The following is a 23,546-nucleotide window of genomic DNA, read 5'->3' as shown; positions in this document are numbered from 1 at the left end:
TTCGTAATGGATCTAGTATCATTGCAAGCATTATTCCCTTCCAGCCCTGGTAGTGATTTGAACTGCCAGTCTTTGGGTTCTAGTAATAAGCAGTGCCTCCATGTTTTTCCATCATCCAGCAGTATATAAGAGCTTAGTGAGACATCTGTCTAGACAGTCCTCTCTTGAGCCTGTGGATTGATTTGGCACTTTTGGTGACATTGAGATCGATGACATCATCCAGCAGCTTGTTTCTACCATTGTATCTGAGTCATTTGTAAAGTCATTCAAATAAAATGAAAAATCTTATTAGCTCAGTAATATTTCCAATAGTTCATTTGTTTTAGAGAACAGCCTGTGCTTTATAAAAACAAAGATTAAAAAACGCTCCTGTCCTCCAGAGAAATATAATAATATAATAATAATAATAATATACAGTATTTATATACCGCCTTTCTTGGTCTTTATTCAAGACTTTATTCAAGGCGGTTTACATAGGCAGGCTTATTAAATCCACGCAGGGATTTTTACAAATTGAAAGAAGGTTCTTTCTTTCAAGAACCACTACATATTCAAGGTGTTACACTCCGATCTGGTTTAACATTCTGGCCTCCATCCTCCCACGCTCCGAGCAGATGGAACAGCTCAGCTGCAGCTTGCCAGCTGCTTCAAGGTCGCACAGTGCCGGTGGCCTCGAACTGGCGACCTTGTGGATGTTAATCTTCAGGCAAATGGAGGCTCTACCCTCTAGACCAGACCTCCTGCCCTCCTGGATAGAAACTTCATATATAATTGCATCACATGTGCATATATGAGCAGCACACTTGTCAACATACTTTCCCACTTACTACCCTGGCTAACCTCCTTCCCATCACACACAACATTGCAAGATTCTTTATGGTTCTGTCACACTTTTTGCTACTGTTGTAGCAAATGCTTATATTTTGTCCTACCTGCTTGTGCAAGATGGAAATACATGTTGCATGTAAAATATGAAGTTGTGAACCCCACATTTTCATCATAACTCCACAGGGAGAAGGAGCACTTGCTGGGGTAAGAGCTGTGGGTAGGAAGGAGTACCTAACCTTTTCTGGACTCAGCAGTTCTCTGCAAATGTCACATGCACACCCAGGCTCTTTAAATAATTTTTTCACTAAAGCATGATCCAAAACCAACAGTGAGGGCAGTTGCAGGGAAAACAACTAGTGAGGAGGAGGAACATTTGCAGGGGAGAATCATCAAGCTCAGGAGGGATGAAGTACATTGTCTTCCTGTCCTCCAGTACTCTACAATTGTATCAACTCATTTGCTAAGGTAGTGCTAATTTCTGCCTTCAGCAGGCTGGATGACAGCTTTCAATGTTGTTTTCCTTCTGAGAAGAGAACACTAAAACTATGGTTTAATGTTTTTACAGTGATTCTTTTGTTTGCAGTAGATATTTAAAATTTAAGTACAGTATCAGTCTACAGGTTGTGTAGGCTACCTGCAAGCAAGCAGGAAGCAGCAGTTGGGTATTATCTCCAAATGAAGAGCATTTGTAACTCTAGATGGGGAGACCCTTGAAAGCGGCTTGGGTATTAAAACAGAAGAAAGCAGTTTTTTTACTAGTTTGCTCCAAAAAAGATAGAACTGTTTTCTCTCCCTCTGGCAAATTCCAACTACTGTTAGATTTCTTGGCATAGAGAATCTCAGGCATGGTCTCTCACATCCACATAGGCATATAATCCTGATTTACGTTCCTTATACGTAGGGTAACTGATCATCATCTTCAAGAGCCATCCATGAACAGCAACCCACAGCAAGGCTAGGACAGATGTTTTGCAGAAAGTAGCGTGCCTGTAACGCTTGTTTTAAGATTTGCAAGAAAGTTTTCAGTATAAAATGTTAGCACCCACAAATATTCTTGTAACAGTAATTTAAATTAATTTTTCTAGCTGACATCCTTTTTGTGGTGTGTGGTTGTCATATTGTTTCTCTCAACAATATTTCCCGCATTTTTTCTGCTGTCCTTTACACTGCTAGTAAACAAATCAGGGCCCAATCCTATCCAATTTTCCAGTGCTGGTATAGCCATGCCAATGGGGTGTGCATTGTATCCTGTGGTGGGAAGGCAGGCACAGAGGCCTCCTCAAGGTATGAGAACATTTGTTCACTTACCTCAGGGCTGCATTGCAGCTACCCCTGTGCTGGAAAGTTGGATAGGATTGGGCCCTAAGTTGACACCAAGTCAGTTTCCAGGGTGCTGAAATTCTGCTTTGCCCAAGGAGAGCTGGCAGTCTTTCTCATGGCTTGTGCCTTAACCACAGGCCTTCCTAAGTGTTTCTTCCTTGCATTATATATCCTAAAAAACTGCTTCACTTGTTCTTTTGCAAACACAAAAGTAGAACTTGGGTCTCTGTGTGTTAGCATCATACATATAGGTCTGTTCCCTCCTGCATACATGCTGTGCCCAAATGGTTGACTGAAAAAACTCCACAGTCAGAGAATTAGAGGACAGGTCCTCTCCTGGACTGAGAACTGGTTGAAGGCCAGGAAACAGAGAGTGGGTGTCAATGGGCAATTTTCACAATGGGGAGAAGTGAAAAGCGGTGTGCCCCAAGGATCTGTCCTGGGACCGGTGCTTTTCAACCTCTTCATAAATAACCTGGAGACAGGGTTGAGCAGTGAGGTGGCAAAGTTTGCAGACGACACCAAACTTTTCTGAGTGGTGAAGACCAGAAGTGATTGTGAGGAGCTCCAGAAGGATCTCTCCAGACTGGCAGAATGGGCGGCAGAATGGCAGATGCGCTTCAATGTCCGTAAGTGTAAGGTCATGCACATTGGGGCAAAAAGCAAAACTTCACGTATAGTCTGATGGGTTCTGAGCTGTCTGTGGCAGATCAGGAGAGAGATCTTGGGGTGATGGTGGACAGGTCGATGAAAGTGTCGACTCAATGTGCGGCAGCAGTAAAGAAGGCCAATTCTATGCTTGGGATCATTAGAAAAGGTATTGAGAACAAAACGGCTAGTATTATAATGCCATTGTACAAATCTATGGTAAGGCCACACGTGGAGTATTGTGTCCAGTTCTGGCCACTGCATCTCAAAAAAGACATAGTGAAAATGGAAAAGGTGCAAAAGAGAGCGACTAAGATGATTACCGGGCTGGGGCACCTTCCTTATGAGGAAAGGCTACGGCGTTTGGGCCTCTTCAGCCTAGAAAAGAGGCGCCTTAGGAGGGGCATGATTGAGACATACAAAATTATGCAGGGGATGGACAGAGTGGATAGGGAGATGCTCTTTACACTCTCACATAACACCAGAACCAGGGGGCATCCACTAAAATTGAGTGTTGGGAGAGTTAGGACAGACAAAAGAAAATATTTCTTTACTCAGCGTGTGGTTGGTCTGTGGAACTCTTTGCCACAGGATGTGGTGATGGCGACTGGCCTGGATGCCTTTAAAAGGGGATTGGACAAGTTTCTGGAGGAAAAATCCATTACGGGTTACAAGCCATGATGTGTATGCGCAACCTCCTGATTTTAGAAATGGGCTATGTCAGAATGCCAGATGCAAGGGAGGGCACCAGGATGAGGTCTCTTGTTATCAGGTGTGCTCCCTGGGGCATTTGGTGGGCTGCTGTGAGAAACAGGAAGCTGGACTAGATGGGCCTATGGCCTGATCCAGTGGGGCTGCTCTTATGTTCTTAGGTTCTAACTGAACCATAGGGTGGTAGATTTATATTCATTCTCGTTAGGCACAGAATGATCTTTAGGTTCTTTATGGATATAGCTTAGACAGATCTCATTGTGCTGCAACTGCATTTCTTACCTGCCAAGGATGGAACCTGTTCCTCAAACTATAGTTTTATGTAGCTCCTGTGAAATTCAGAGGAGTGTTAAGGCAAAACTGTTTTTCCAGGGCCTTACATCATCTGCATAAGATAGTATTCTTTTGAAGCACGTCAGAAGCGAATCTTGTTTTAACGATCTTATATCTTTTAATTTCTTATTGCTGCCATTTATTTTCCACCAGTGCTATTACGCATATGGTATACTTTGCTGATCTTGCTGACTCATTGTGGCACGCTGTATCCTGGATGATAAGGGCCACTGTGTTATAGGTGTTGGAAGTGGAGGATCTTGACTCAGTGCCAGGGGCTGCCCTTGTCCTTCAGATACCTTCCAGTCCTGTAGTTCTATATGGTGCTGAATATCACAGCATTTACATCACTCAAACAAAGGAGGGCTGGATGTTTCAAAACAGAGGAGGAAATCTGCAGGGACACTTAGGGTAGATTGCTGAATACCTCATTGTGTTACGCAGCTTAGAAACAATAATACTAGAATCTTCCAGTGATTGTAGGTTTACCACAAAGTGCTTTCACTTTTAATTTATTATTTATCACAGTTGAATACCACCCTTCCTTCAAAGAGCTTGAAGCAATCTATAAGGGGCTATCCACACATTTTGTCTGCATAGCAACCCTATGAGGTAGGAGTGGCCTGAGAGGTGGTAACCTGCCAAGCCTTCCCAGAGAAATTCATAACTGAGAGGGGGTTTGTCGTGAGAGTCTCCATATCCAAGCTAGCAGTGAGCCACACTGGCTCTCCTTTTGATATTGGGAGCCAAACAACATGTGATATTCAATGTGTCATTAGCCCTGGTAGGGGTAGTTTTTCTTTAATCTGTAGCAGGAACTGCTTCCCCCTCCCTGAGCTAAGGACCATGTGGGGGGTGGAGGTTTAACCTTGCACACAAATGCACATGCACAACTGCAGTCCAACAGAAGCTTTTTCCAGGGTAAATAGCAGCTGGAATGGGGATCAGATCCTGGGGGTGGTTTGCGAAAATTAGGAAATTGCAAAATATACTCATTTCTGACTCCTAGCAAATGGCCTGCATGTGTACTTTTATTCTTTTTCCATAAATGCTTATAGCAGTGGTTCCCAAATTCACTGGGGCTGTGGGCCCTCTGCACTCATAGGGGTGACATGCAGTGCCCCTGTGAATGCACCGCAGTGCCCTGGGGCACCGTGGGGCGCGCTCTGGGAATCTCTGGCTTATAACATAACTTTCTCCTAGCAGTTGCAAAGTCATGCTGATGTCACAGACGACATTTCAGTCTGAATGAATGAGATAAACATGTTTATTTAAAGTCTTCTTGAAAGCAGGAGGGAAAAAAATACCTTAGGAAAAGACTCTTAAATGGAAATGTTTGTTCTAGGATCTGGTCTGATTGTATGACTATGACTAAAGTATGTAAGACTAAAGTTACATTAGCTTATCAGGAAACTCAGCAGTAAGTATATTAGCTGCTGTGTAATTACAGTACCTACATATAAGAAGTCTAACTCTCCCCATTCCTCTCCTCCTAGAGTTCATTCACAGAGCTGGAATGCTGTTCTCTCATATAAACTATTTTATACCATAAGCCAAGTTTTTTTTCCAATGCCTGCAATTCTTTTCCTATTGAATTTTGCTTGTGCTTCAGAGCCTGTTTGCCATATTAACTGGAAATGTGACCTGAAAGACAAGAGTATCACAATTTTTTTTTTTACACTCAAGTGAGAACAAAATGTGGGGTGGGTGGGGAGAAATAGGGTGCAGTTTCAAGATACATTAAAAATAGTTCTGTTTGAGGTCTGACCACATACTAATTTTGTTTTGTTTAGTTCATTTGCAGAATCATTCAAGATTTGAAGACACTGGAGATCAAAACTATTTCCAACAAGACCCAGGATATGCATGGAAGCATCTGAACGTGAGGGCGACTGCTCTTCTAAAACTATAATCCAAGCCTTGTACAAAAGAAAAGAGAATAGACCTTACTTTGCAATTGTACATATAATCTCTAATTCATATGCACTCCAGCACCCCTATCAGTTCTTTGTTCTCCTTCACCAGCCCAGCTGTGAAGAGACTGCTGGGTTGGAAGCAAGGAGATGAAGAGGAGAAATGGGCAGAAAAAGCTGTAGATTCTTTGGTGAAGAAGCTGAAGAAAAAGAAAGGTGCCATGGAGGAGCTGGAGAGGGCGCTGAGCTGTCCTGGGCAGCCCAGTAAGTGTGTTACAATTCCACGCTCTTTGGACGGGAGACTGCAAGTGTCTCATCGCAAAGGTCTGCCACATGTCATTTACTGTAGAGTATGGCGTTGGCCTGATTTACAGTCTCACCATGAATTAAAACCATTGGAATGTTGTGAGTTCCCATTTGGCTCAAAGCAGAAAGAAGTGTGCATTAATCCTTACCACTATCGGCGTGTTGAAACCCCAGGTAAGCATCTATAGATAATTTCAGTGAAGATATCACTGCATGGCATTTTGTATTTCCTAATCAATCTCTCTTTAAAACTCTCTGTAAAATTAGAAGAAAGATCCAGAACCCTTGGTGAAACAGTGAAATTGATTCTGTACTGATTTCAGCATGAGATTATGGCTGCTATCCTAGATGCACTTACCTGGGAGTAAGTCCCACTAATGGGGCTCACTTCTGAGTAGTTATTCATAGGAGAACACTGTAAAACTCTTAACCATTTATGAGGACTCTGGTCCTACAGCTGCTGGATAGAAAGAGCTTTGGTGGTTCAAACCATCTAACCCAATGTGCTTATTCTAGCAGAGACCAGGAAATATATCATGCTACAGAGCAGTAGTGAAAAAATCTTGCTTTTGCAAACTTACTTATGAAGCTCTTTTATATGGTGTTAGACCGTGGATCCATCCACCACTGTAATGTCTACGTTGAATGGCAGTGGCTTTCCAGGGTTTCTGATAAGGCTCTTTCCCCTGTGTAGAGATGCCAGGGATTAAATCTGAATCTTTTGCATGTACAGTATACATGCAGGGCCAGCATTATTTACAAGGGTTCTGTTCCAGGAACCCCTGCGGATACAGAAACCTGCAGATGTTGAAATATGTAGGTCTTAGGGGTCCTCTAATCCTCTTGAGGCAATGGGAGCAGTGCTCCCATTGCCTCCAGAGCATGTTCTGAGGGCAGGGAGGCTGTGTGCAGCCTCCCCAGCCTGTTAAGGCTCTCCAGAAGTGGAAGTCTTCCAAAGCCTTCCTAAAGGTGGCCAAAGGCCTCCTGAAGGTGCCCTCCCACCTTCGTGATGGTCTCCTGGAGGCCTCAGAACACCCTCTGGAAGTGACTAGAGCACAGCTCCAGTTGCCTCTGAAGGGTCCATGTTGGGCCGTTCAGGACCTGTACATGATCAAATCTGTGGATTCCAAATCTGTGGGTATTGTGGGTGGGGCCTGTATATGCATTTTAAGTGATAGCCCCATCCCCGATCCTTGTGGCACTTTCATTCTTGGGAATTTCTAAATAGAACAGTGCATGCACTATGTGCCCAATACAGTTAAGAGCCACAGACTATCTCATTTACTATAGCTAATTCACATGGCCCAGTTGGCACAGTGAAAATGAGGGTTGATCATATCTGGACTGAGCTACTATAACAAAATGCTTGTGCAATTGTTATGCCATTAGCATGTCTTGCAACTCAACTCATATTTATTGTGCTTTTGCAAAACTATTGAGAATAGGTTGAGACGTAGCAAACTTTATTTGGCCTTTGAGTTCTACTTACACCAAAGCAAACACATGGCCACATGACCAGAAGTACTCCTAGGCCCAAGATACACTCACAGCTCATCTTCTCGACATGCCAGTTTGATAATGAGAGCTAGTCATCTGTTTTTTGTTTTTTTTTTGAAGGATTGTATTTCACCAGTTGCTGCCACTCTACATGAGGGCTCTGTGCACTGACAGAAGAAAAAAAATGTTTTCTTCTTAAACATCACCGTGCTAACAAATGCTTGGAATGCAGATGAAACAGCAAAGAGCTGCTTTTCATTTGCTTTTTCAAAACATATGTCATAGTATATGCCTTTCTCATAGCCTTCCTCATTTTTGTACTTGTCCAGGGTGCTGAAACTTGGGAGTGTCTTAGCTTCCTATTTAAGGCCAAACTACATATTAAATGGAATATGTGTGATAATCTCTCTCTTTCTCACTCTCTGCTGGAAAGTGCTCATGGGCTCACTATTGGATTAAGGCAGTGATGCTGGGAGAGGGTGTATCTAGCGCTTTGCTCCGACACTGTTTAGTGCATACAGTACTAAGGTCCTGAGCTTGTTCCAGCTTGGACATACTCCCTTCCCTTTTTGCTGGTATAGTTTAGTTTTACAGTGTTTGCTGGCATTGCCCTCCTAACCCAGGTATTAATCTTAACTTTAATCTTTGTCTTTAAAAAATGTAACAATATTACTCTGAATCCTAATTCTCCCCCCCCCCCCATAGATAAAACTCCAGACTAGTCAAAGCAACATGCACTCAGGTGAAAAGGCAAACCATAATTTTAGAAAAAAATGAAATGATAGTATTTATTAACAGCCCAGTCCTAAGATCCCTGGTGCTGCCAGGTGCAGTGGGGCCAGGGAGGCCACTGAAGGTTTCCTCGGGGGAAGGGAACTTTTGTCTCCTTCCCTGAGGAAAGCCCCAGGCCCCACAATGGGGAAACTCGAGTCTACACCAGCTATTTTGCCAGCAGAGGCAAAAGAAGCCCCATGTCAGGCTTTGAAATCTGATGCAGGAGATGGGACTGATGGAGGCCTCCTCCACTGGATCCTGTCCCCCTCTTGGTGTTGTATGTGCATACCTGGGGAGGATAAGATTGAACCCTTAGGCACATCCTCCTGACCAAAAACAGATAGCATCCTTCCTCAGGTATCCACAAATCTAAAGATTATTTGGGTTGAACTATCATCTGGAGGCAAATCTGATTCAGGAGAGGGTCTCATGTAGAAGGGCATGCCTGAACACTTCTGGAATTGGGTACTTGTGCTAGATTGCTGAGCAGTGGAGCCTGTACATTCCCTTGATTCTTTTGTTGCTGGAGCTTTTTCTTGCCCCTAGAGCAGTGGTTCTCAAACTGATGGGTTGTGACCCACCGGTTCCTGTAAAGGTTCCCCTGTCCCTTTAAAGGGTGGGGGAAGGGGAGAGGCAGGGAAGCAATACCCAGGGTCACTATGGGGGGGGGCAAAGCAGGGTGCTTTCACTAACTTTATGTAGGTAGGGCTGCAGCAGGCTGCAGGAGGTGCGGAAAGCCCTTAATAGCTCTCCACAGCACTCCCTGAGGCTTGGAATCTTCAAGGGGCATAAAGCACTTCTAATTTGCAGGAAGTGCTTTGTGCTCACTTTTAATGAACATTCCAAGCCTCAGGGAGCACTGTGCAGGGCTCCCCACACCTCCTGCAGCCCTACCTATGTAAAGTAAGAGAAAGCACCTCCCTTAGCGATTCAATCCTGGTGATCCTGTTGCTGCCCTAGCCCCTCCGCCTCAAAGACTTACTGAGGGAGTAAAGCTTCCTCAAAGTTTGAGAAACACTGCCTTAGAGAACACTTGGGAAGCATTGGGGCTCCCTGAAAATTGGGCATAGAGTATGCCTGGTCTCTGAGACCATGAGCACAGGATATGCCTGTGTATAGTGGAATCTAGAGATTATATGTGTTTTACTGTTATGAGTTAGCTATAATCCTTTCAAATGGATCTTGGACTTTCTTTTTGGTATTCAACCCATTGTAGGGAGACTTTGAAATGCTAACTTGTTTTCCTGTTTACTTGCAGATTTAAAGTAGCATTTACTTTACAGCAACTGGGGAAGGAGGTTGCAATTTAGATCAAGAAAATGGTAGCAAGAAAAGGGTAAATGCCTTAGTATCATTTCCGCCCATTTGATAAAGAAAATGTTGGGTGATCAGTCATGAATCTCCTTTCATAAAGTTTAATTTGGCTCTGAGTTATCTTCTGTCCATGAGTCAGCAATTCTTCCTTTTTCAAATGCATTTTTTATTGCACCTGTTAATGGAGTTAACAAAATGTTGAAAATGCTTTATTGTGTTCTGGAATAAATCGGTTTGTCCCTGGATATTTATTGCCCTTTAAAGATTTCATAGGTTCCCTGATTTCTTCCATGACTGTTGACTTATCACATCTAGTATTTTTGGCTCTAGTTTGAGATGTTTTATAATCATTTGCAAACATTTGTAAATTCATTGGGCCATTTACTGATTATCGTCTGCAATAGAATGACCTTTTTCTGATGGAATGTAGAGCTTTCTTTTTATGTTTTATTTTATTTTGCTAGTTTAGAAGTTAGTAGTTTCCCAATTTCTTTTTACATTTCAAAAATTTTTCTTCAACAGGGTTTTCTGTAGTCTGTATGTTAGGATTCAAAACTTGGAAAATTTGTGGCAGTATATTTATGATCTTTAACCATTTTGTAGAATGTGGTGTCTACAATATGGGTACATATTCTTAGGGCACAATCCTAACCAGGTCTACTCAGAAGTAAGTCCTATTTTGTTCAATAGGGCTTAGGAAAGTGTGGTTAGGATTGCAGCCACAATTTTTTCAAATAGGATGTTTGGAATAAGTGATATTTTTTCTTATTTGAGACGCTGTACTCCAGGGTTTCTGAAACTGTGGGTTGCAACCTGATGTCTGGTGGGCCTTCCCAAATCAGAGCCCTCCAGACACAATTGGAAGCTGCACTTCCACAGGCCTCTATAAGCATTCAGAAAGTCACTTGAGAGTTTGTGAAAAGGACTTCCAGTTGCTTCCAGAGGCCTGACACCGGAGAAGGAGGTGGGTCATGGCATCCTCCAGTGCAGAACCAGTGGGTTGCAGGGGTGGGGGGAGTTTGAGAACCCCTGTTGTACCCTGAATTTATAAAAATCATCAAAAATGAGTGCCTGGGTAATCCAAATTCTATGCCTAGAAAAGCTGAAGTCTATAACCTGGATAAATTATGCAAGAAGCTAATTTGCAAGTATCCACTTATTTTCAGTGTAATTCTATGCATGTCTGCTCAGAAGTAAGCCCCATGGAGTTCAGTGGGACTTACTCCCAAGGTATGTGTAGGACTGTAGTCTTGGATTCTGTCTAGTCATAAGGAAGAATGAAGACTTTGGCATGGGGCTTCAGTCTTGCTTGCCAGTTTGCTCAGTTCTCTCTCACTGATATCTGAGAGTTTAAGGGCAATCACCAACATATTTTTAAGCAATTGAAAAAAAATTGAATTGGGTTTGTGACAGCTGTTTCTACTGGTTCTTTTTTGTCCTGGCCCCACTGGAGTAGTGGGAAAAGTGACTTGCTGCTGTGGGGAGGTCAGATTATGCCTGAATTTTTGAGGGTAAGGTGGTCCTTTGGCAATGGCTGCTGGTGGAGTCACTCATGAGTAAGCCAGACAGCCTGTTATACAGAATGATAAACATTTTCTCACAAGTACGTGCCATGAAAGTGTGTGCCTATTCATCTATAGGTGAGGCCTCAGTGGGGTAGAGAACTGGAAATGTGAGAAGGGGGAAAGAGAAAGGAAGTGTGAGAATCAGTAAGGAGAAGGTAGTAGAAGGGGAATCCATGAGGTTTCACAGGTCTCACTGCCTGTGGAATTCCTAAAATGTACTTACAGTTTGAGTCCACAGGTTTGTGTCAACATTCCAGGAATAACGTGAGAGAGAACGATATTTGGATAGCACAGCTGATGTGCCAGATCCCAGAGGAAGCACAGCTTGCAGTAACTCTTGTGAGAGTTGGTTTTTAAGTGACATATTCTTCTCTTCTTTTAGTGTTGCCTCCTGTGCTGGTTCCAAGACATAGTGAATTCAACCCACACCTCAGCCTCCTTGCCAAATTCCGGAACACGTCCCTTCACAGTGAGCCACTGATGCCTCACAATGCAACCTACCCTGATTCTTTTCAGCAGCCTCCCCGTACCCCTTTTCCACCATCACCTAACATGTTTTCTCAGTCACCTGGCAGCCTAAGCTACCCTGATTCCCCAGGAAGTTCTTCTGCACCAGAAAGTCCCTATCAGCTCACAGGTAAGAGATAACCTGCAGTCCCAGGACACCTTTCCTGGTACCCATGAATGGTACTACAGTGAACAACTTTGCATCCATAAGTTACAGGGTTTTCAACAAAGAAAATATAATTTCTAATGTGGCTCTGGGCTCATAAAAAGGGCCAATTGGTTCATATAAAGCAGTTTGTTTTGGCCCTTTCCCAGTGAACACATGATAGTCAGTGCCATGCAAAACCTATATCTTTCTCCTGTTTTTATTTTCCCAGTTGAAACGCCACCTCCACCTTACAATGTCAGAGATACACCAGGAAACCACAATGGAAACCGCCCTGTGCATGCGACGGCAGACAGTCAGTTAGTGCTGTCATTGCCCAATGGAGGTAAATCCGCTGGTGGAGAACCTGAAAGTATGTAAAGAAAAACTTGTGTTGTTTTATAGGGGGAAAGACTTGGGCAATGCCTGATTTATAGACCTCTGCTTGAAAAATATCAGCTGTTTTAACAATGGTCTTTGCAAAATTTATTCTTAACAAAAGTCCTTCTAGCTGACCTCCTGAAGCTGCTTTATTCTCCAATAGATCTGTTGGGTTTACTGGAATATTGGTAGGATTGCTGTACATGAACTGATTTGAAGACCTCAGTCTTACATCTGGGTTTGGACGGCAGATCACACATATCAGCCAATAGCAGAGAAGCCCAAGGAAATAGAAACTTGACCCAATAACTTCATGGCTAGACTTGGTACACCTTTTTTTCTTTAATAAACAATACTTTTAAATATTCACCAAAGATCAGCAAATCTGTCTGAGACAAATGTTGCATCTCTGAATATGGAGACAATGCTTCTGGCTGCCATGGCTAGTAACCTTTGACCTAGTATACAAAGAGCTACTGTAGGTTAGCACAACTTGGATCTTTGACTTTTCTTTTGAAACTTGACTCATTCTCATAAGCAGTTTGCCATCTAGCAGACATGGGGGTGCTGTTTATAAAAAAAATAAAAACCAGAAATGCCATCCTAGGCATGTTTATTCAGGTCCATTGCATTCAATGACGCTTACTCCCAGGTGAATGTACAGAATTGCAGCTCAAAGCTCTCTTGAGCATATTAGCTGTGTTGTTCTTTGGAACCTGGCCATTATATTTAAAGCTATATTTTAATGGTCCCTGTAGCATCCCATAATGGTGAATTTCACAAAGTATTGAACCACTTCCTTTTTTTTGATTTATTAAGTTTACTGCTGCAAGAACCTGGGATCTTACATTTTGGGAATGTGAATAATATACCTTTGTTCTCTCTCTACATCAAGTTGTTTTCATCTCTTTTTCCCCCCTCCTAACTAAACTTCTCCTTAAGCCTATCTTCCTACATTTCATACTGTGTCTTGAGCTTTGGATAAAGTGGGGTGTTACTTCTTGATCTATTGTTCTTTGGGTACTTACCTTCTCCATCACTAATATTATTTTTGGAAAAAATAATAGAGTCTTGTGGAACCTGCTGAGCTCTGGTCCACAAAGGTTTATGCTGAAATCAATTTGTTAGTCTTTAAAGCAGTGGTTCTCAAATGTTTTAAGCCCAGGACCCACTTTAAAATGAAACTCTGTTGGGACCCACCTAGGTTTACCAGACTTTTAAAAGAGATCTAGAAAGAAATAACATATTTTTTGCAATAAGCAGAAAAGAGACTCTCAAACATGTTGCCTCAAACATTTATCTTCTTGTTATCACATGCTTGCAATCTGCAGCAGCTAAACTCTTTGCAGGGTAGTTAGCATCTATCTTGCAGACTGCAGGAGCTGAGCTTTTTGCAGGGTTATTAGCAACTATCTGATTTTTGAATAGCTTCGGGCTTGAGTCAATTAGTTATCTGATCTTTCTGTCACCCTTATGTGACCCACCAAAAATCAGGTTGCTACCCACCAGTGGATCCCAACCCACAGTTAGGAAACCACTGCTTTAAGGTGTCACAAGTCACACTGTTTTTTGATTCAGCAAACATGTCTGCACCCCTGAATTGTATGACAACATATCACAGAAAACAGATGAACAGGTGTGGGCGCACAGAAGTGGAAGAGCCTTTTCACTGCTTCATGTCATACACACAACCACACTGATACTCTGTTTTAGTGTTGGTTCTTTTTTACAGGAAGGTCAAATTTGTTTGCCCATTTCACCACCACAGCTCAGTTGATGTTATGAGAATGCCTTGTTCTCAAGATCTCTTTCCTGCATTTTTATAGCTGAAATCAGTTCCAAACTATTGTACCTGCTCCCTGGGGTGCAAGTTGCTACTGCTGTACTATATTGAAGGAATTATATTAAGTGGCAGCTGTTCGGCTTATAACTCTCAATTTGAGTCTGATAAATCTGTTTCATCACTAGATACTCTTCAGAAGTGCTTCATCATACTTAGTGCCAGAATTCTCACCCACTAGCAAATAAAAGTAATACATTAACTCATTTCTGCCCAATTTCTGCAGCTGTAATTATTTGATCCCTATTGTGTATATGCAATGTTGAGCAGAAATGTCTTAAGGTATGCGCAGGGGTGCGCAGATCCACTTCTAATCACAAATGAGCTGAATGCATATCATGTAAAATGAATCAAGGTAGAGTCAGATGACTGAGAGTCACATGGTAGCTACATAAAAGCGTACATCATGTTACTTGGAGCCACATGGGATAGTGATTGTCTGCAGGGCTGTCTGCTTAGTTAATTCCCATCATTGCTTCTCCATGTAGACACACAGAGAATCTGTGGAAGTTAAGGCTGAGATGCTGGCATTAACTGCTACAGTGTATACCTTCCTTAGGGTGCAATCCAAACCTTTAGATAGGCATGTTTGCGCCTCCTTGAGGGGAAGTCAGGCCAGTGCTCTGAGAAGCGCCGGCCTGTGGAGGCTGGCAGACGCCTCCACGCCAGCTTGTGTCAACCCGCCTGCGCTGACACAAGTGGAAAATGTAGGGGTGGGGAGAAGGAGGGAGGGAGTTGTTCTTGGGTCGGGAGAGGGAGGGCGATGGGCGGCCCCAGGGGAGGGTGGGTGAGGAGAGGGAGGCGGGGCTGGGATCCGGCAGTTATGCCAGATCCCAAACCTCGTCCCCGGAGAGAACGGAGCGACTTCAAGCCACCTCTGTGCCACCTCTGGATGTGGCACAAGTCTGAGGAGACCCACTGTGGCCAGCAGCCAGGGGTAAGAGGAAATTTCCCCTTACCTCTGGCTGAGCTGCTTCTGGCCACAATCCTGCGCTGGATACAGTGCAAGCCTCCTGGCTTGCCTGTTCCAGCGCAAGTTAGGATTGCTCCCTTAGATGCATAACACTGTAGATGTAGAGGCACCACAAACTTTACAGGTAAATTTTAGAGCAGCTCCCTGTGACACCTATGTTTCAAAATACTACATAATAACTATGCTTGGGAACGATCAAGTTAAAAAAATCAGGAAGGAATAGAATTCCCAGGGACGCACCTGTCAACAACACATGTAAATAGTCATCGTGCTGTGATGAAGAGAGATCTTTGTTATCAGCACCACCCTTGCAATTCGTCTTCACCATTGTCCTCTCCTTCCAGACTTCCGACCTGTTTGTTACGAGGAACCACAGCACTGGTGCTCAGTAGCATACTACGAACTCAACAATCGAGTAGGGGAGACCTTTCAGGCCTCTTCTCGAAGTATACTTGTAGATGGCTTTACAGATCCATCAAACAATAAGAACAGGTTCTGTCTTGGACTGCTCTCGAATGTCAACAGGAACTCTACTATAGAAAACACCAGGAGACACATAGGAAAGGGTAAGAGCAAATGCCTCACTTTGATGATAAAAAACTGTTGTGCTGGAAAGCATTATATGAGCTTGAAATGTGTGAGGTTCTTCAAGCTCATTTGTTTATATGGCCCATGGGATAACTGAAATGTTTATACCACTGGATATCATATACCCTGCATGAAGTTCCCAAATGTATTTGCAGCTGCCTGTTGGGCTTCGAGAATAAGAATGTGCTCTGTGCAAGTGACACAGCGCTTTGTGCATACTGTACTTAGGAAAATGCATTCTAGTTGGCTTTTTTATCATTCTAATCTTGCTTTGTTCAGTGTTGAAGGCTATAGAGAATTACTTTCAGGTTTTTGCCTTCCTTTTTAAGGTGTTCACCTTTATTATGTTGGAGGAGAGGTTTATGCAGAATGCGTGAGTGACAGCAGCATTTTTGTACAGAGCCGCAACTGTAACTATCAGCATGGTTTTCACCCGGCCACTGTCTGTAAGATCCCCAGTGGCTGCAGCTTGAAGATTTTCAACAACCAACTCTTTGCCCAGTTGCTCGCCCAGTCTGTCAACCATGGCTTTGAGGTGGTGTATGAGCTGACCAAGATGTGTACCATCCGGATGAGCTTTGTTAAAGTAAGGACATCTTTTCTCTCCTACAGTTTTGTACAGCAAAATGTGGACATTCAGTCTTTTTGTTGTGGGAGCATTTTGCAATTGCAACCAACTCAAAATGTTGAACAAACCCAAAACCTAAACCTTATTAGTTTTGATGTAAGAGGGTGTGAGATATTAAAAGGCACCTTCATAGCTCTTTTCTTCCAGCCGTCTACCAGGGTGCAGGTATTGTAAATAGAATGAAATAGTGAAATTTGTGGTATTCAATGCCCCATCACAGAGTGGTATTTAACATAGGGATGGTCCCTCCAATTGCAGTTGTCACTGCCAGGAAACAAAGAACATGGGTTTCAGAGGTTGGGGTACAGTGCAGAAGAAACCAAGATGCCCATTGGCGGGTATTCCCAACAAACAAGGAATATATTGTCTAGTGAACTTTAGCAAGCCAAATTTGCTACATGCTACCATAATAGAAAACAATCTGAAAATGTTATCCAACCTGCTTCTTAAGATTAGGAGCGTCTTCTGTCCACTTTCTTGGCACTTTCTGTATCAGAAAGACTCCTGCAAGGAAGTTCAGAAAACCTGTTTGAAGGATAATAAAGCTATTTCCGGTTACAACCCTAAAACATTTTGCAAGCTGAAACAAGCTGGTGGGTCTTTTTTGAAGTTGCATGCAAGACTTCAAGATACTGCATGCAATATCAAGCTCTTGCTGCTGTTAGTGGTCAGTGAGCAATATTGACTCACAGGTGTGTAGGCAAAATTTTGTTCATTTGAAGACGTGAACAGGCTTGTTAAAACTACAGAAGCAAAGCCAGTTTCACCACAGCTTTTCTGTTTCCTCCGCATTTTCTCTGATAATATTCTGTATAGTTAAGTAGAGAAAAGTAGATCATGTGCTGTTCCCTCTATCACTTGGCATGATGGAAATAGTTGAAAACCATGTAATTCCTTGTTAGATCTCCCCCTCCCCCCGCATTTTTCAGTAACTCTAAAATATAAACAAGCAACCAAGGGACAACATAGTGATAGTTATGACAAAACGGATTTATTCCTGCACATACAGGGTGGCCACAAAGTCCGTATATGGCAGGGGTAGTGGTTTAGGAGGTGGACTTAGACCTGGAAGATCCAGGTTCAAATCCCCCCTCAGCCATGAAGCTTCCTGGGTGACCTTGGGCCAGTCACTTTATCTCAGCCTCACCTACCTCACAGGGTTGATGTGAGGATAAAAGGAGGGGAGCAGCTGTGTACACTGCCCTGAGCTCTTTGGAAGAATGGAGGTATAAAAATGTAAATAAATAAATAAATAACTAGGGTGTTGCAACCCCCCAGCCAGGAAAGCCCTGTCTCTGCCCCCTTGAGGGAATGGGTGACCCGATTGCCATGATCGCACCATTACCGGAGACAGAAGGAGAGAGATATACAGGGTGGCCACAAAATCCCTAAGCAGGCTTATGTGGCTTCAATTCCAAATCCACACATTCACATATAGCAGTGGTTCCCAAACGCTACAGGAGTTTGGGAACTACTCGAAGCCTTGATAGTGGTAGTTTGATCACTACAATTGCACTGCTGCAAAGACAGAACATCTTTTTTAACTTACCTCAGCCAGCGCTGGCCTCTGGGGATGTGTGCAGGGAGCCCTGTGGACTCTGCCGGGTTCCTCATGCCTCAGAAAAGCTAAACTTAGTTATTGAAACCTACGTTCAGTTTGCAATCACCCCTGTTTGGAGAGTTCGGAAACTGAAGCAATTTAAGCCCATATAGCTGAGGTATTCAATCTGTGCATCCCGCCTCCCTAGGGCGTCGCCAGGCATCTCGGGGAGAAAGGTGGCTGCAGCTGATTCTGCAGAGCTCTGCTCTGCTCAGCTGCACCTGCTGCCTGTTGACTTGCTGCTTTTCTGCAGCTGTGAAAGAGGTGGGTGGGGCAGCATGAGGCTGGGAGGGCTGTGAAACATGGTGGGGGGAGGTGGGAGAGAAGGCTGGCTGGGCATTCGCAGAGGTGCCGCATCTCATCATGGAGCTCTCTCCATGTGCAACCTCATCCCAGGGACTACATTTCCCAGTGTGCCCCTTGCCCTGGTCATCCTGGGATTGGTCAAGGCTGGAGGAGAGGAGAAGAGTGTGGAGGTGCTATATCTCATCAGCACAGGGTGCACTCCTGGCAGGCTTCAAACTGGGAGGGAAGAGTAAGCGAAGGAGGGAGCCAGCCTGCTCCTATCTGGTAGTGGAGGAGAAAGTGCTAGTGTTCTGTTTCTTCCTTTGAAAGGAAATAGTTTCTGGATTCTGACTTGCTGAATTTGAGATATGTACAAGAATGAACAGATCTCATTAAGCCAAATACGTTAACTGGCAGAAAAACAGAGGGGCCAGGGGTAAACAGTTTGCCCAAAGTCAGCTATCAGGACCATGTACAGAAACTGTGCCTGTGCAGTGCTCTGTACAAGATTCAGAAGCACAGTATGGAAAATTCCTAAAGTTTCTGTTGTACTTTGGAAAGAGGACTGTGTAATTCATAGCCCCAAAATCCAGGGAGAAATTCAGATTTTGGAAGCATTCCTAACTTAAAGGCTGGAAACTGCATTCTACAAAACATACACAATTAGAACGATATGTGGTTTGTACAGAACAGACACTTACATAAAGCAGACTCTTTTCAAACTGCCACAAGAGGGCGATGGAGAACAGTTTAATGAAACAAGAACTTGATAAGCAAGATGCTGTGTCAGCCAGTCTTCATCATGAAAAGTCAGAAGTACAACTAGATGCAGTGCCACAGATAGTCTCTTGTCTACACAGTGTAACTGCTTTCCTTCAGTGTGCTCAGATTCCTTAACTCTTAGTCCTACAAGCATCTTTTGGCTTATCAAGATGCATGATTGTAATAAATGCAAGCATCTCAGAAATTAAATGTGAGTGGTCTATGGAAGGGTGGTTACAGACCATTAACTGAAAGCATATACATTCAGAAATACACATTCGTTTAAGGATTTGGTAAGGCAAATCTTTACCAAATCAGAATGCCTGAGAAAAGCCTTTCTTGAACAGGAGAGAAATGTTACCTTTCTCATTGACAGTATAAACTGTTAAAGGTAACTTCTACTTTAGCATTTGACTCATAAGCTGGGTCAAAATGTGTCTACATTTTCTATAAATGTGTGCATGTACTCACTGAATGGTGTGCTGCATGTTAGGTCTGAGAGTTCAGTCACTTTTTGCTGAAGTGGGAATGGAATGGAAGGACAGGATTCAGTCCTCACTTCTTCCAAAACAAATAATTAGTCAGATTGTACTGTGGTAGTAAGAAATGCATTCATTAGTCAGTCAGCAGGGCTCATTGATCCCTGGCCATGGCATGCAGGGTTATGTTGCATGACCTGACAAAGATTCTTTTATATGTACCCATGAGGAAGATTGTTCTTTGTGCAAGTCATTTTTGCAGGATGGGAGAGCTTGTGAGTAAAAGTTTTGCACTAAACAGAGCTATTGGCTGATAGGTCTTGGCAGCTTTTTTGCATGGTAGATGTTGCTCACCACCCTCACTCCTGTCATTGGTCTGTCAGGATTTCTTCTCTGTGAGGATGTGGTGATCCATGGAAGGTGTAGCATGCTGCTGCTCCCTGTGATGCGGAATGAGCCACAGCTGCTTGAGGTTTGTTACAAGCCACTGTGGAGGTGCTTGGCAGTGATGTTATTGCTATGCGCCTCTGAAACTCAGCCAGGTGACAGCTCACCAGCTGTGTATTGGTGGCAGCAGGGAGCTGGTACCAGCCTTCAAAAGGGGCTACTGCTGAGGTATTCAATCTGTGTGTCCCACCTCCCTAGTGAGGCTTGGCTGGCTTCCAGGGGCTTCGCCAGGCATCACGCCAGGGAGAGATGTAGCCGGCAGCTACTCTGCTCTGCTGCTGAGCTCTGCTCTACGTGCTGCCTCCTGGCTTGCTGCTTTTCTGCAGCTGTGAACAAGGTGGGTGGGGCAGTGTGAGGCTGGGAGGGTGTGTGAAACATGGTGGGGGGAGGCAGGAGAGAAGGCTGGCTGGGTAGGCAGGCAGAGGTGCCGCATCTCATCATGGAGCTCTCTCCATGTGCAACCTCGCCACAAGGACTACATTTCCCAGTGTGCCCCTCACCCTGGGCATCCTGGGATTGTTCAAGGCTGCGTGGGAGGGAAGGAGCCAACCTGCTCCTAGGGGGGGGTGTCCAACTGCCCCACCCTGCACCCTCCGTCTTGCCTGGGAGGAACAGGGGTGGCATCTGCATGTTGGGTGTGTGTGTGTGAGCAGCCCCCATCTACTTTGGGGTGAGTTGTAATCTTGCTGTATGTGGTTGCAATCCTTTCCACACTTTCCTGGGAGTAAGCCCCATTGACTCAAATGGGGCTTACTTCTGAGTAGACCTACATAGGCTTGGGGTCTGTGTCAGCTTAACCCAGGATCCTCACCTTTTTCCTCCCCCCCAAAAAGAAAAAAAGCCACTCTTGATGGCTTTGTCTCCAAAAAATTGATTAAAAATTAAAATCCCCATTCCTTTTTAACCATTCCCCTTTTTCCTCCTACCTTCTTTTTTTTTGGGGGGGGGGAGGGGGGTACTCTGTTGGCTGCTATTGTAAGACAAAAGGCACAATCCTAGCTAGGTCTACACAGAAATAAGTCCTAGTGTGTTCAATGGGACTCACTCCCAGGAAAGTGGGGTTAGGATTCCAGCCAAAGTCTCTAGGTCTCAGTTTGCAATTAGCAGATGCACACAAAACAAAGTCTTCCCCTCCTGCAAATTCATCACTTCCCCCCTCCCTTTCCCAAACCCTCCAGGTGTGCGGCTAACAAACTCAGGGCACAATCCTAACCAGGTCTACTCAGAAGTAAGTCCTATTTTGTTCAGTGAGGCTTACTCTCAGGTAAGTGTGGTTAGGATTGCAGCCTCAGAGTGCTGGCAGCTGTTTTTTGTTTCTAGTGTATAACACCTTCATCCCCATTTTGGGGGTAACTGAGGTGAGGTGTTGTAATGGGGAGCCATGGCCAATGGCTACAAGAATCAGGGTAGGCACGAGCTGGAAAAGTTCATGAACCACTGGGCTACTGGCATGGAAATGGGGCACACAGAGAGGCAGAGATGTAAAAGTGAAAGAGGATGCTATGGGGGGTTGGAGAGCACCACGGCGGTAGGGGAGGCAAGGCAAAATGAAGAGGGAAAGGGGTAAGAAGAGAAGCAGTGCTGGAAGAGCAGCCAAACACTGAAACAGAACTTAGGTGGGAGAAGAAAAGGGGAAAGATGCAGAGAAGGAAAGCGGAGTGCAAACAGGAAGGAAACTGCAAGGGAAGCAAGAGGAATCATGAGGAGCAGACTGGGAATAGGAAAGAGAGCTGTTTGTCTACTGCAGAGCTTGGGGAGGCACCAACTGGCCAGGTGCAAGTACCAGCTAGGGGTTGGTGACTGGAGAGGGAGACCCAGTGGCCCATGCCATCCAGCAAGCTGATTGGAACTTAATGTTTCTCCTCCTGATTGGCAACAGCTCTCCCAGGACACAAGCAAATGCTGTTTCCAGCATTGCTAATTGAAATTCTTCTAACTTGAAATACCAAGGATTGAAGAGGAACTTTCTTTATGGAAAATGGGTGCTCTACCATTTTGCACGGTCCTTCCTTTAAAAAGTTCCTTCTTTTCACAGGCACTGTTCCTGAAGTGAGATGTGAACCCTTCTCTTGAGGTTTCTCCATTCACCCCAAGCGAGCTGTAGGGCTATCTGAAGTTCATTGATAAGTGCAGTATTTAAGTGATGTATGTGTGAATCAAGTCTGAATAAGTTCTAGTTATTCTCAGATCTAGACCTAGACCAGGGACATCAAACTAGTTTCATACACAGGGTGAAGTTAGCGTTCATGGTGCCTGCTGAGGGCCAGAAGTGACATCATTAAGTCGATGAGGGCCAGAAATAAGCACATAGAAACTCATTCACTGTAAATGACAGAAAATGTACAAATCTTGTTCATATTTTCAAGATATGTGAGCCCAATCATACTGGGAGAACCCAATTATAACAAATGCCGATAAATTGCTTCTGGGGGCAGCATTTGGCCCGTGGGCCTTATGTTTGATACCCCTTGTCCTAGACAATGATGGGATTACGTTTAAACTCTCTAAAATACAGAGATAATGCTGTGGGCCTCAAGCACAATACTGCAAATTGTATCTGGTCAATGAACAAATCTGCTCTTGCTGAGATTCACTTTTTTATTTTGTTTGGTCAATGGCTAAACTATAAAACTCCTGACACTGCTATTTTTCTAGAATGTAGCAGATGTTATTTTCACTGCATTCTGCAAAACTGGACCTTCTTTGATGGGATGAAGAATAAGATAACCTTTAACCTTTGTGACTATGATATTTGTTCATCTCTTTGAAGGGTTGGGGAGCTGAATATCATCGCCAGGATGTCACAAGTACCCCATGCTGGATTGAGATCCATCTGCACGGACCATTGCAATGGCTAGATAAGGTGTTGACACAAATGGGTTCCCCTCATAACCCAATATCCTCAGTCTCTTAAGAAACAACTCTGCAAACTACCTATGGAACGAATGCTATTGCAGGCAGTGGCTTGTAGAATTGTCATATTCTAGCCAACTTAATTTTCTGTATGTAGCTGTAAATATATGAATGTGTATATACATAGTTTATCTGTTTTTTCATGCTTTATTTGTGGTTATTAGTTAATAAGAAGTGAGTAGGATACATTGTGTTGCCAACTGATAACAAAGTCGTAGGCATTTATGTTTAAGCATACCTGTTTCTGGGTGTGGAAAGGCCAGTTTATATGTGCAAAATTCAATTATGCCCGAAGCAAAGCTAAATTCTGCAGTCTTTATAAATTTGGCAAATCAAATGATTTGGCATGTAAAATCATAAGAATGTCCTTATTAGGTAAGACCTTGGACATTTGCCTTTGCATGGGAAAGGTGGGGTAAAAAATTTTCAAATAAATCATGTCCACATTTTATTTCCAGCAACCATCAGCCAGATCTTTGTGGAAGCTCAGAAGCACTGTATGATGGCTTTGGTGTGTGTGCCTGCCCACCCCATCCTTATTGTCCATATCATGTGGTACTGAAAGGATGCTGTTTCTATCCAGGGAGATCCCATCATGTTATCTATTTTACCAGGAATGTAATACTTGTCCATTCAGTTTTTCATGTGTTTCCTAATTTAAGCAACTTATTTTACCTCCGCTACATTGCAGGGAGGGACAAAGCTGTGCCTCTTTTGAACTGTTCCTCCTTTTACTTACTGGAAATTGTGCTGATGCTTCTATTCCTGCCCCCCACCCCCTCCCAGGAA

At 43.7% G+C, this 23,546-nt stretch overlaps 1 protein-coding gene across 2 annotated transcripts; it reads left to right on the top strand.

The window, feature by feature from the left end:
- The first annotated feature begins 5,821 nt into the window (after positions 1–5,821).
- SMAD9 (SMAD family member 9) lies at positions 5,822–22,887 on the top strand. 2 transcript variants are annotated; one of them, XM_066619659.1, is made up of 6 exons: positions 5,822–6,233; positions 11,592–11,846; positions 12,094–12,207; positions 15,400–15,621; positions 15,973–16,229; positions 22,615–22,887. In XM_066619659.1, the coding sequence occupies exons 1-6, from the start codon at positions 5,822–5,824 to the stop codon at positions 22,756–22,758; spliced, it is 1,404 nt and encodes a 467-aa protein (XP_066475756.1). In that variant the 3' UTR covers positions 22,759–22,887. The 2 variants fall into 2 exon arrangements, with proteins under 2 accessions (XP_066475756.1, XP_066475755.1); XM_066619658.1 differs by having other exon boundaries at positions 12,094–12,234.
- The last annotated feature ends 659 nt before the right edge of the window (positions 22,888–23,546 follow it).

The sequence above is a fragment of the Tiliqua scincoides genome, chromosome 3 (assembly GCF_035046505.1).
Source record: "Tiliqua scincoides isolate rTilSci1 chromosome 3, rTilSci1.hap2, whole genome shotgun sequence".
Taxonomy (NCBI): domain Eukaryota; kingdom Metazoa; phylum Chordata; class Lepidosauria; order Squamata; family Scincidae; genus Tiliqua; species Tiliqua scincoides.
Note: the sequence above shows the minus strand (reverse complement) of the source record. Positions and strands in the feature narration are given on the sequence as shown.

Bases quoted from the DNA above. Each gene is read 5' to 3' on its own strand.
- SMAD9 (XM_066619658.1), top strand. From the start codon at position 5,822: ATGCACTCCAGCACCCCTATCAGTTCTTTGTTCTCCTTCACCAGCCCA. The intron at 15,622-15,972 runs GTAAGAGCAAAT...TTCCTTTTTAAG, and splicing joins CAGGAGACACATAGGAAAGG to GTGTTCACCTTTATTATGTT. The intron at 16,230-22,614 runs GTAAGGACATCT...ATCTCTTTGAAG, and splicing joins TCCGGATGAGCTTTGTTAAA to GGTTGGGGAGCTGAATATCA.